We start from the raw sequence: 10,888 nt of genomic DNA, 5'->3' as shown, positions 1-10,888 counted from the left end.
ACCAATCTTATCTGTGCACGGGACACTTTGTTTGGTCAGCTCTTGACAAATACATGTCATATTGAGAAACTTTCACAGTAACTCTTTGGGAATTTCATGAGCTTTCAAAACAGAAGTGAATCAGTCAGTTCATCAGCATCCCGACTGCACACATTTCAACTTCACTGTAGCATTTCATGGCTCCACAACACACTGAAAATCATGTTTAAACAGGCAGCAGTGAAACAAAGACACAACTTTACAGCAGAGAATTTGCCCAGAAACGGCTCCAGTTCATGTGTTTGCATGGGATACGTGTTGCTCAAACATGCACACATCTGGTCTTGTTCAGAACAAGCTTAGTCTTGTTTGATGATAAGGATGTAACTAAAATGTTGTCTTGGCTGCTGCACAGGAGTGTGATGATATCTCCAGCAGGGCCCACAGACGGTGTGTTCGGCACTCTCAGAGATTTCTGGAAAATGTGTAATTGCAATGTTCTCCCATGTTGTGTTGAAGGAGATGGATTTAGTTTAGAAAATAGAAGTGGCCTTGCGAGGCATGACGATAGTACACAGCTGTGCTCATTCACTACCTCCTCAAAACTCTCAAAGCACAGACACAATGACCCCACTTTGCTTAACAGTGTTTGTTTTCACAACAGTTCCATCTCTGGATCTCAGCTGGACATGCAAGACCCCCGCTCCAAGCACAAGCCACACACCCACAAAGACTGCAGACTCTGAATCCAGCCCCACTATGGGTGTCCCTCACTGTGGCAGTGAATTCTTTAAGTCTCCACCTCCAGTCAGAGGCTGTGTGAAATTAATCTATTAAAGCAGAGGCTCAGCCAACAAAGTGTGAATGCAAACTATACTGTATATTAATATGCCTGCCACATACAGCCCACAATCCAGTCTTTGTTATGGTAAACATTTATGATGGATTTAGTTGTAATTGCCAATACGCTCTCCTTTAATCCCCTGTAATTCAAACCCTCATGCACCTACTCATAATCCCTCTTTGGCTGCAGCAGAGATGTAATTGAGCCTCAGCCTCTTTTGAGCTATGTGTGTTTGTGTGTGTGCCGCCACCCAACCGTATCACCTCATCCAATATAAAAGCATCAGATGGTCCTTTGTGAATGGGTGTCGGTTGTGGACGAGTTGTGCCAGAATTTACCTGTGTGCTTTTCATGACTTGGAGCTTGTGTAAATATAAAATCACATCAGAGTTCGATAAGAGCAAACTCACCTATAAAATGTTATGAGACCTACCAAACTGACTATTCTGTTAATCATCTCTCTGTTCCACAAAATGTAATATTAAAGAACAATAAGACCATTTACTTTCTTTGAGAATTTTGCTGGTGTTAATGCTTTGCTTTAGATTTGAGGCCTGCAGTAATTTTCCATTGACCATGACAAAGCATAACTAGATAATTGCTCATACATGTTTCTAAACATTCCCCATCAGTCACTTCCTGTTGTAAGCACCTTGTAAATTATTGCATCAGTTAGCCAGAGTGAACCAAAACATACAAGAATTTATTTATTTATTTATTTTTTAGTCTCCGAGAAGTCACCCATAGGTTCCTGAATAGCCACTGTGATTCAGTGACAGTGTCTGACTCCACCTGTCTCCCAGCTAATCCAATAATGGGCAGAGAGGTGGAGTGTGGCCGGAGAGGAGGTGTGCTCAATGAAGTCTGGTTGCTGAAACCTAGCGGCTAGCTGTCGCTTAAAGCAACCATACCTTAATATAATTTAAACAAGTGAGTGATATAAAGATGTCTCTGTACAGTTGTCACAAATGGGGGAAAATAGCTATAGAGACCAAAACAGGTTTTGTACCATGCTTTAAATGTTTATTTCTGCTGAAAAGTTGGGATCTGTGGGGATTGACTCACTTTTGGACCAAGCCTCAAGTGGCTATTTGAGGAACTGTAGTTTTTGGCACATCCATGGCCTCATTTTTCAGCCCCAGTGGTTGCTGCTTTGGGAAAACTCTGCAAAGTGCAACAAAGTTGTATCACAATGTGAAATTGTGGGCATTATATTGTAGTGGTAGGCTGACTAACCGATCTGGCCGTTATCTGGAATTTTGATATAATCGACATCAACCGCTGTCTGCGCTCATGAAAAATGCACTCAACAAAATGCTGAACAAAAAAATGTATGTGGACACATCAGAGACAATGCAGTTTTATTTTCAAGTGAACAATACAGTGTGAGATAAATGTTCATTGTTTATTTATTATTATTATTTATGCAAATGTATACATTTTCAGATCCTGTTGTCCGCTGATAAATGTCATGAAGTGCACTAAAACTTCACTTTTCTTTTCTTTTTTGTTTTAACAAAAAATAGCCATCTATACTCATCGGCATCGGCCATTAAAAAATCCTACATCGGTCGACCATTAGTGTGAAACTGTACTTCAGCATCATGGACAACAAATTGTGATCAACAATATGGTCATCACTTTGGTTTTATTTTGATAGTCTACCGGAAGCTCTCTTTCTGTTAGTTTTAGTTTGACACTCCGACAGCTACATGCTCGGTTGTTTGGTCAGAAGGCGGAGTTGAGGCCAATAAAGTCCCGTGTGAAGCGGCGGTGGAGTCAGTAGTAGTTCCCACTTTCACTGGAATAAAGAGATTTTTCACTCTCATTGCGGACGAAGCTTCGAGTCTCGTTTGGACCGCAACGGAAAGCGGACTAACAAGGTTACAGTTTCACCTGCGGGATAGATCGAAATAACGTCACCTCGTCAAAGGTAAGGACTGGCGTTTTTTCACGTTTTTAACGCGCTGATGCAGCCGCTATAAACAGGTCCAAACGTTATCCAGAGCTCAACACTACGCTGCGCCCTCCCGTTTCAATACAATGACTGTATAGCTGGAATTAAAGAACGCATAGCATGTCCGTCAGGTGGGTTAATTAACGCAAACGTACCACAGGAAACCTGTTATTTCTGTAAGTCTGAGGGACGTGAACGTGTCTTCTTTACAGTAGTTAGAGCGAAAAGTGCGCCTCTCGTGCAGCGTTCAGCTCTTCTCTGGGACTCTGCAGGACTGGGTGCAGTTTTAATGTGTGAGAAGCAAGAAGAATGGCTTCTTGTCATCTGTGTGAGTGCTCCAGTCCAGGACATTTGGCACACACACGACAAACTCTGAAAACCCCCAGATATTTTGGCAAACATCACCTCTGTATGTATAGTATTTGGATTTCCTGGAACGTTTCCATTAAAGAAGCTACATTATGTAAAGTATCGTAGCGTTTAAAACAAGCAGGTTTATTGAAACTAATGCTGATTGGTTGGCCATATTATTGTCAAACACCACCATTATTCGTACACTGATCTCAAGTCAGATGTTTGTAAATTAAATTTGGTTCTCCATACAACAAACTGCGTGTCAAAGCTGTTTGACTGCGTTTTCTAACGGCTGTAAGAACAATCCCAGAGACGGAACTGCACATCTGATCCCCGAATTACAATTCAAACCAGAAGTGTGGAAAAATCCAGCTTGATTAGCAGTTAATACATAGATGATCACAGAATATGTTCCTCTAAGCCAGCCAGGCAGCCAGCAGCCATCCTGGCTGGCTCTTGTGGCTACATTCACAGTGCTTCAGTGAGTGGGGTGCAGGCTGAATCACTTTCCTAAAATGGCCTGAAAGATTTAATTCGGTCTAAAATTGTAATGAAGGAACAGCCCAGTTTCACTAGGCTAATTATGGTTAGACTGTAATATTTAGAGAGTGTGAGTAAGAGTTAGTCAGAGCCTGCAGTATGGGACAAACGGGGGCCCAGCGCCTGAGGACGAGCAAAGGTGCACGAGATGACTGTGGCTAACCAAGATGAGTAATATAAAAGGAACTCTGTAAGAAGTGTTTTTAAGCATATTTTCACAAATATGTTCAGGTGGTAGGTGTCATGATGATGAAATACTGATGATGCTCAGAGGACAGCGACCAATAACCAGTATGTGTACTGGAGAACAAATCAATAGGTGAGCCTGCCGTGGTTTCTGTAAAATGCCTCTAATGTTCTTTGTTTGTTACCAGGTGTGAGTTTAAAATGGAGCGTCTCTCGTTATTATGCCTGGTTGCGCTGGTGACCTTGTATGGCCATGAGGGTGTGCTGTGCCAGGCTCCATCCTATGGCGAACGGGGCTCTGATCTCGGCATACAGGTGTTTCAGCAAGTGGTCCGCTCCAAGCCACTGGAAAATGTGGTGCTTTCTCCCCACGGGGTAGCTTCCATCCTTGGGATGTTGCTACCAGGAGCCCATGGAGAGACCCGGAAGCAGGTTCTCAATGCGCTGCGTTACAAGAAGAATGGTAAAGTCTCATTGTTAGAATTTGCTCACTGCAGCCAGATGAGCCTTCAACAACACTTAACCCCGAAGCAATAATTGAGAAATAATTCAAAATTGATCTGAACTGTCACAGGGCCATACAAGATGTTGAAGAAGCTGCACAAGACCTTGACAGCGAAGGCCAACCAGGATGCTGTGCTGATTGCCAATGGCATGTTCAGCCAGGAGGGCTTCCCCATGGAGGAGGCCTTTGTAGCCACCAACAAAGCCAACTTCCAGTGTGAGAGCAGGAGCCTGGACTTCAGCAACCCCCAGGGAGCAGCAGATGAAATCAATGCATGGGTCAACAATAAGACCAAAGGTAGGTATTATTGAACAGCTGTATACACAATATCAAGTAATCTCAACGTGCCCTCGCAGAGACAGGTGTGAGCAACAGATGTGTGCATGTATTTTAAGGCATTAATTAGTTGTTGTGGCCCCTGTACACTTACCTGCAAGGCAAGTTAACACTGCGTTCATACAACAAATGCAAACACATACTGAAGCTGTCATTCAGCTGTAAAGCTTTGTAATGCCGTCACTTTTCTTTGGTGTAGATTGGAGTGTTCTTATACGATGCTGCGTTAGTACTTGCTCATCTGTGCTGAAGTGAATATAAGAAATGATGGTGGCTTTTATCAAACCTTTCTGACTGAATAATGATCCCATGTTGCATATTTATCCAGGTCACATCCCCAGCTTGATCAAAGCAGACATGCTGGACTCGGCTCTGACCCGTCTGGTCGCTGTCAACTCAATCTACTTCAAAGGCTTATGGAAGTCCCGCTTCCAGCCCGAGAACACCAAGATGAGGCCCTTCAATGGGGGCAATGGAAATGTATATAAAGTTCCAATGATGTCCCAGCTGTCGGTTTTCAACATCGGTGAGCAGTGATGTGGCAGAGACTTCCGTTGATGGCCTGCTATTTGCATGTTTCTAATTTGAGCAGTTGTTCTGTGTTAGTGACTTTACAATCCAATGTTTGAGATGCATCATGATGCTCAGAGATGTTCTTCATTACATCTCACCACCAAGTGACATTTGTAGATGTTTCGTGCCAGAATTAGAAGGCTCTGCTGTAGATGGTTGCAGCATTGAATTCAGACCGTTGAAATGATGGTTAGCATTTTTATCAGTAACAGGAGTCAGTGGAGACGAGTTAAATAAGACTAGTGTGTCTTTCTATAACAGGGCTCTTCTGTTTTTTCACCATGAATTATGAGAAATTGGTTTTATTTTTTCAACATGCTGCATTTGTGGGCAGATTTGTTGAGGTATGTTTAGTCATACAGTATTACAGATTTGTTAGATAACAGATTACTGTGTTTTCCATATAGTAGAATAGAATGAGTGGTAACTTAAAGGTGCCCCATGGAGTTTTCTTGGGAACAAAATGTCTTGTGCGAGGACCAACTGCATGCATTTCCTTCATTATGGAACATTTGCAAAGTCAATTCTTTAATTATGTCTAATCCTGTATCATTTACATCCATGTTTGCTGACTTGTAGTTGGTCAAAAACTCCCCAGGGTGCCCTTAACACTAAGTTTGAGTGCACTTCTTTGACGATCTGTGGTTGAACCATCACCAAATCAAGTTCTCACAAATGGCAACAAATAGCAGCTGCTATTCTTAATGGACCGTCGATTTAACGATCAGGTTGTTTTTAATTTAGTTTGTTTTTATGATGCAATCCCAGCCATTGCCAGTTTGTGAATCATGGGGCAGCTTGTGTTAAGTTGTAAGGAAAAGCAGGCTGAGACCTGCCACATCCGTAAGACATTATTTAGTCCTGTGTGAAATGAAATGATACACCAGTCAGTCATCTATATTTAGTTGAGTTGTCAGAGTGGTGTTAGCATGGTGAGTGCTGCGGATAGATTCTCATGCAGTGCTAGAGTTAATCTAAGGCCATGCACAAAGTCTGTGACTTGACGCTCAGATTATCGTCCCCAAATTTCCACACTTAGGTCCTAAAGAGAACGCATGCCCTAAATCACTTGGCTATGGCTTGACACAGTTATGTTTTTATGAATATGATGGGATTTACACATACTTGGCTGAATGACTTAAGAACACAGTGTGCTGTGATTAGTTTACTGGCCATATAAAGCATGAAAAATGATGTCTGGGGTCTGGTTCTCATGATAAACTCTACACTTGTCGTGCTTATTTTGCAGCTAAGTGCCTTACAAGATGGAAATATGTTATTTAAAAAGTCAGACTTTTGTAATCACTGTTTGGCTATTCCCCCCTGCTGATAACACAATATTGTTTCCAACAACAACCTGTTCAAGAGAGTCTTTTGCATTTTTCATGATAAACATCTGCTGTCTGGTAGGTCTTTTCTGAGGAAGAATCCGTTTGACGTCGGGAAATGACGCATTTTCCGTTTCTAGTTTATTTAAATAAATCAAAATAGCTATAGCCACTGTGGACATAGAGACAAAGATAATAATATCAGCCACAGAAACGCAAAGTTCTTCAACAGAAAACTGGCAAAATGGAGAATAAGTAAATCCTGTAAGGACCAGTATCAGCTCCTGCAAAGAAAAATAGGAGTAAAATGACCAGAATTCGCAGATGTAGAGCAGAAAAATGTTTTTTTTTATTTCATTCTTCCTGCATCACAAGGAAGAGGAAATATGGGTTGTGCAGTCTCTAAAACACAAGAGAGAAGCTGTTTGGGTTTCACGCGTGTGTGAATAGAAGACCTTTAAAAAGCAAGAGGTTAATAAGGAGTTTATTTCTGTAGTCAGATGTACACAAAGTCAGGGGAAGTGTCATGCTCCCCAGTCACTCATGCGTGTCTTGGCGAAAGGTTTAATAGTTAGAAGAAGCTGTAAAGATCACTCAGATTTCATCCTCACCATCACCTTTCCTTTGAAATGATTAACCCTCAACCTTCTCCACCCCTGCCAGGATTGGCCACTACGCCTCAGGGACTGAAGTATAAGGTGATTGAGCTGCCCTATCACGGCAACACCATCAGCATGCTGATTGTCCTGCCCTCTGAAGAGGACACGCCTCTGTCCCGCGTTGTCCCACACATCAGCACAGCCACGGTGCAGAGCTGGACCAAACTGATGCACATGAGAAAAGTGCGCCTGCTCATCCCCAAGTAAGACCCACACGTCCAACAGTTGCTCTTAAAACTTCTTTGGCTGAATGTGGCCTTAACATTGTGTGTTTATGTCTGCAGGTTTACGACTGATGCGGAGGTGGATTTGAAAGAGCCCCTTTCAGCGCTGGGAATAACAGACATGTTCAGCGAGAACAAAGCTGACTTCAGACATCTCTGTGAGTGAAAGCACAGTCGGTCCTAAAGTGACGCAGTGCCTCTGTGTGTTTGCAGCAGCTTTATTTGGATATGAGGGAGTCTCGGAAATATGAAAGCGTTGTTGGCTGTTTACTGCCAGAGCCAGGAAGGAGTATGAATTGTGTCTGGCTGTCCAGTGTGAACAGGAGAATCTCGTGTCTTCCCTTTCCTTCCCTCAACTTGACACTTAGAGATGGACTGGAAGGAGCTCTGATTGAAGGGCTCTAGTGCCATCATGTGGTGTAAATGTGTGGTGGCTTTGTGGTGTAAAAAAAAAAAAAGAGGAGTTCACAGGATTACTCAAGGGAAAAAAAATCAACCAGTTTCTGTTTGGATTTTCGCTCTAGCGACATCATGTGGTATAACCTCATACTTTTATACTGCAACTCAGTAAGTAATCAGTCATACTGCTCATTAAATACTGCTAAAAATCAATGAAACAGAAACACTGCAACTTTTCCTCAGCACTATTATGATGGTCATATAACACTCGTAATCAAACTCTCCATCAGTTTCTTTCTTGTCAGCTGTCTGTGACACCAGAGAAGAGAAATGCACACATAAGGTTCAGTAAAGCATTCCATGACCTGCTGTCAGTCACTGGAATTAGATTTCCACACGTGGGTCCACGTAGCAGCGATGATGCAGGATGACAGTCACCAAAGCTGTCTGCACCCCCGTATAGGTGCTATAAGTGTTTGGCTTAATTGGACCTCAGCTCATACAGAACAGTCACCAAACTCGAGGGGTCAATAAGAATAATAAAAATTCACCTTTGTGGGTGAACCATGGGCATGTGGGACCCTTACTTAGCACACAAAATAACTCCCATCTCAGCCGTCATGTTGCATATGGACCATACTGTATAATAAGTGGAAGCTTCCTGGTCTCAAATGAAACCATTGTGGAATTGCCTTAAACCTGCATTCTTTCTAGTGGCCAGCAGGGGGACTCCATTGGCTGCAAACAGTCATCCTGTTGTATGCAAGTTTATGAGAAATGGTGCTATTTCTCACTTGATTTGTTACCACAGTAAATATTTTCCATTGAGTTTCTTGTCTCAATCGCTAGTTTCAAGTCTTCTTCAATACATCAGGATGTTCATTTTGTAAATTATGGTCCCATTGAGAGTGCAGTAGATGATGAAGCAGGGTTGCTTGAGGGCCTCGCTACCACTGCATGTCCTTGAGTTCTCAATCAGATCCAAACAGGATGGAACCGTAGCGATGCATATCCTCTCCAGCTCCACCTCCATCGGCTGATCAATATCAGATTGACAATAAAAGACACGGCTGATCTATAAACTAACATACTGTATGTGTCTAAAGCTAAAATGAACAGTTATTGTTTTCTCAGGTGCCGAGCCTGTGCATGTGTCCACGGCGCTCCAGAAAGCCAAAATCGTGGTGAATGAAGATGGAACAAAAGCAGCAGCTGCCACTAGTGAGTATCTGTACTGTAAGCTTTGTCATGGACTTAAAGGCTGAGCTCAACACAAAGCTATATGCTTACTTTATGAGAACAGTCTATATTCAGGCTGATAATGTACTTAAAGTATTAGTACATTCATAACAGCTCATAAACACTCTTATTTCGGCTGTCAGCAAATATTCTAAATTCCAAATTTATATTTGAATATATAACTGAATTAAGAATTTATTTCAACCAATCCAGAGTTAGTGGTGATTGTTGGAACAGTGAAAAAATTAACCACAAAGGTTTTATTGAGTTTTATTTTGTTTTTATTGTGTTTAATTGAAGTGTGTGTTATGATGCTAAAATTACTCTTTCTGTGAATGGAGTCTGGTGGCTTTGGAGAGAGCGATGTAACGGCTGTTTCCAGTTAAAAAAAAAAGGATCTCTGCAGGGATCCTTTGCACAATGTTGTCAGACACTTAGAATAACAATCTGAGCCTGTCAGTGGCAGAAACAAACAGTTTAAGTGGACGTACATTCAGGGTGAGCAAAATGTCCTCAGGGATTACATTGCAGCGCGTTTCCTGGCTGCCAGCTACAGCGCTCTCGCTAAATACTGAGAAGACTTCAAAGATTTTTGTCTCCATTAGTCACTTGGACACAGAAAACATTGGAAAATAGGTCCATAATCAGATAATTAGTGACCGAAACCAACTGGAAACTCTTTTCACATTACGTCACTTTCATTGATTGAAAATTAAACCAAGCTGAAACGAGTAGAAGACACACAGTAGAGGACATTATTTTAATTGGAATGTCTCTCGTGTTAGTTTTCCATCTTGTGCACATAATGCACAAAAATAGATATTCAAATAGTTTGAACCCATGTGTTTTTTTTTTCTTTTTTTTAAGGAATATTCTAACTATTGACAGCTCTAGCTCTTGTAGTCTCAGACATGATGATGGTGATTTTACAGCATGTTTGCTTTTGTGTTCAGCTGCCATTTTGCTGGCTCGGTCCTCTCCACCTTGGGTCACAGTGGACAGACCTTTCCTCTTCCTCATCAGACATAACCCAACAGGTACAGTCTTCTATTTCCATCTGGGTCTACTCACCTCAAAACTAGAGAAATAACCTCGACATGTTACTGTTTGAAATGTGGAGCCTGGCTCTGATGAGTTGTCCCTGTCTGTCCCTGTCTCTGTCCCCAGGTACCGTTCTCTTTATGGGCCAGATCAACCAGCCTTGAGCCCAGCCATCACTGCTCAGCCTCTGGTACTGTAGCATCATAGGCCAGCACCGGAAATGCTTCTACACTGCCATGCATGAACACACACACACACACACCCACACCCACACCCACACCCACACCCACACACACACACACACAAACTTTGCTGTAGACTTATGTACAGTGTGGACATATGTTATTTGTTTTAAATATTGCTTTTTATGTTACCCATTTTCTGTAATGCATAACATGCTTTATAAAATGTTTTGCTGACTAAATTTTCCAGCGGTTTTAATTTTTTTGTATACTTTTTTTTGGGAATTTATTACATTTTTAAAAGACTTTGAATGTCAATTGTGTATTTTCTCAACTCTGGAGTAGGATAATCAGTTTGTTTATCATGTCACTGTTTCAGTTTAAACGTTCTCCATCTCAAGTCATGTCACTCCAGTCTGTTTAAGTTTCAAGTTATGGGCGTCACAGGAACACCATGCATTCAGTTACCCTCACTGAGGAAGTCTTCTGTTATCATACTTGCTTCATATTTGATCAAATAAATACACATACTATTTATAACA

General features: G+C 41.8%; 1 protein-coding gene across 1 annotated transcript; it reads left to right on the top strand.

Annotated features, from left to right (window-relative positions):
* Positions 1-2,575: 2,575 nt before the first annotated feature.
* Positions 2,576-10,888, top strand: serpine2 (serpin peptidase inhibitor, clade E (nexin, plasminogen activator inhibitor type 1), member 2). The gene is made up of 9 exons (XM_076735863.1): positions 2,576-2,756; positions 4,049-4,323; positions 4,435-4,662; positions 5,030-5,227; positions 7,266-7,464; positions 7,546-7,643; positions 9,019-9,105; positions 10,077-10,160; positions 10,291-10,888. The coding sequence occupies exons 2-9, from the start codon at positions 4,062-4,064 to the stop codon at positions 10,326-10,328; spliced, it is 1,194 nt and encodes a 397-aa protein (XP_076591978.1). The 5' UTR covers positions 2,576-2,756; positions 4,049-4,061; the 3' UTR covers positions 10,329-10,888.

Source organism: Chaetodon auriga, chromosome 7, assembly GCF_051107435.1.
Source record: "Chaetodon auriga isolate fChaAug3 chromosome 7, fChaAug3.hap1, whole genome shotgun sequence".
Classification (NCBI taxonomy): domain Eukaryota; kingdom Metazoa; phylum Chordata; class Actinopteri; order Chaetodontiformes; family Chaetodontidae; genus Chaetodon; species Chaetodon auriga.
Note: the sequence above shows the minus strand (reverse complement) of the source record. Positions and strands in the feature narration are given on the sequence as shown.

Bases quoted from the DNA above. Each gene is read 5' to 3' on its own strand.
- serpine2 (XM_076735863.1), top strand. From the start codon at position 4,062: ATGGAGCGTCTCTCGTTATTATGCCTGGTTGCGCTGGTGACCTTGTAT. The intron at 4,324-4,434 runs GTAAAGTCTCAT...GAACTGTCACAG, and splicing joins GCTGCGTTACAAGAAGAATG to GGCCATACAAGATGTTGAAG. The intron at 10,161-10,290 runs GTACAGTCTTCT...CTCTGTCCCCAG, and splicing joins CATCAGACATAACCCAACAG to GTACCGTTCTCTTTATGGGC.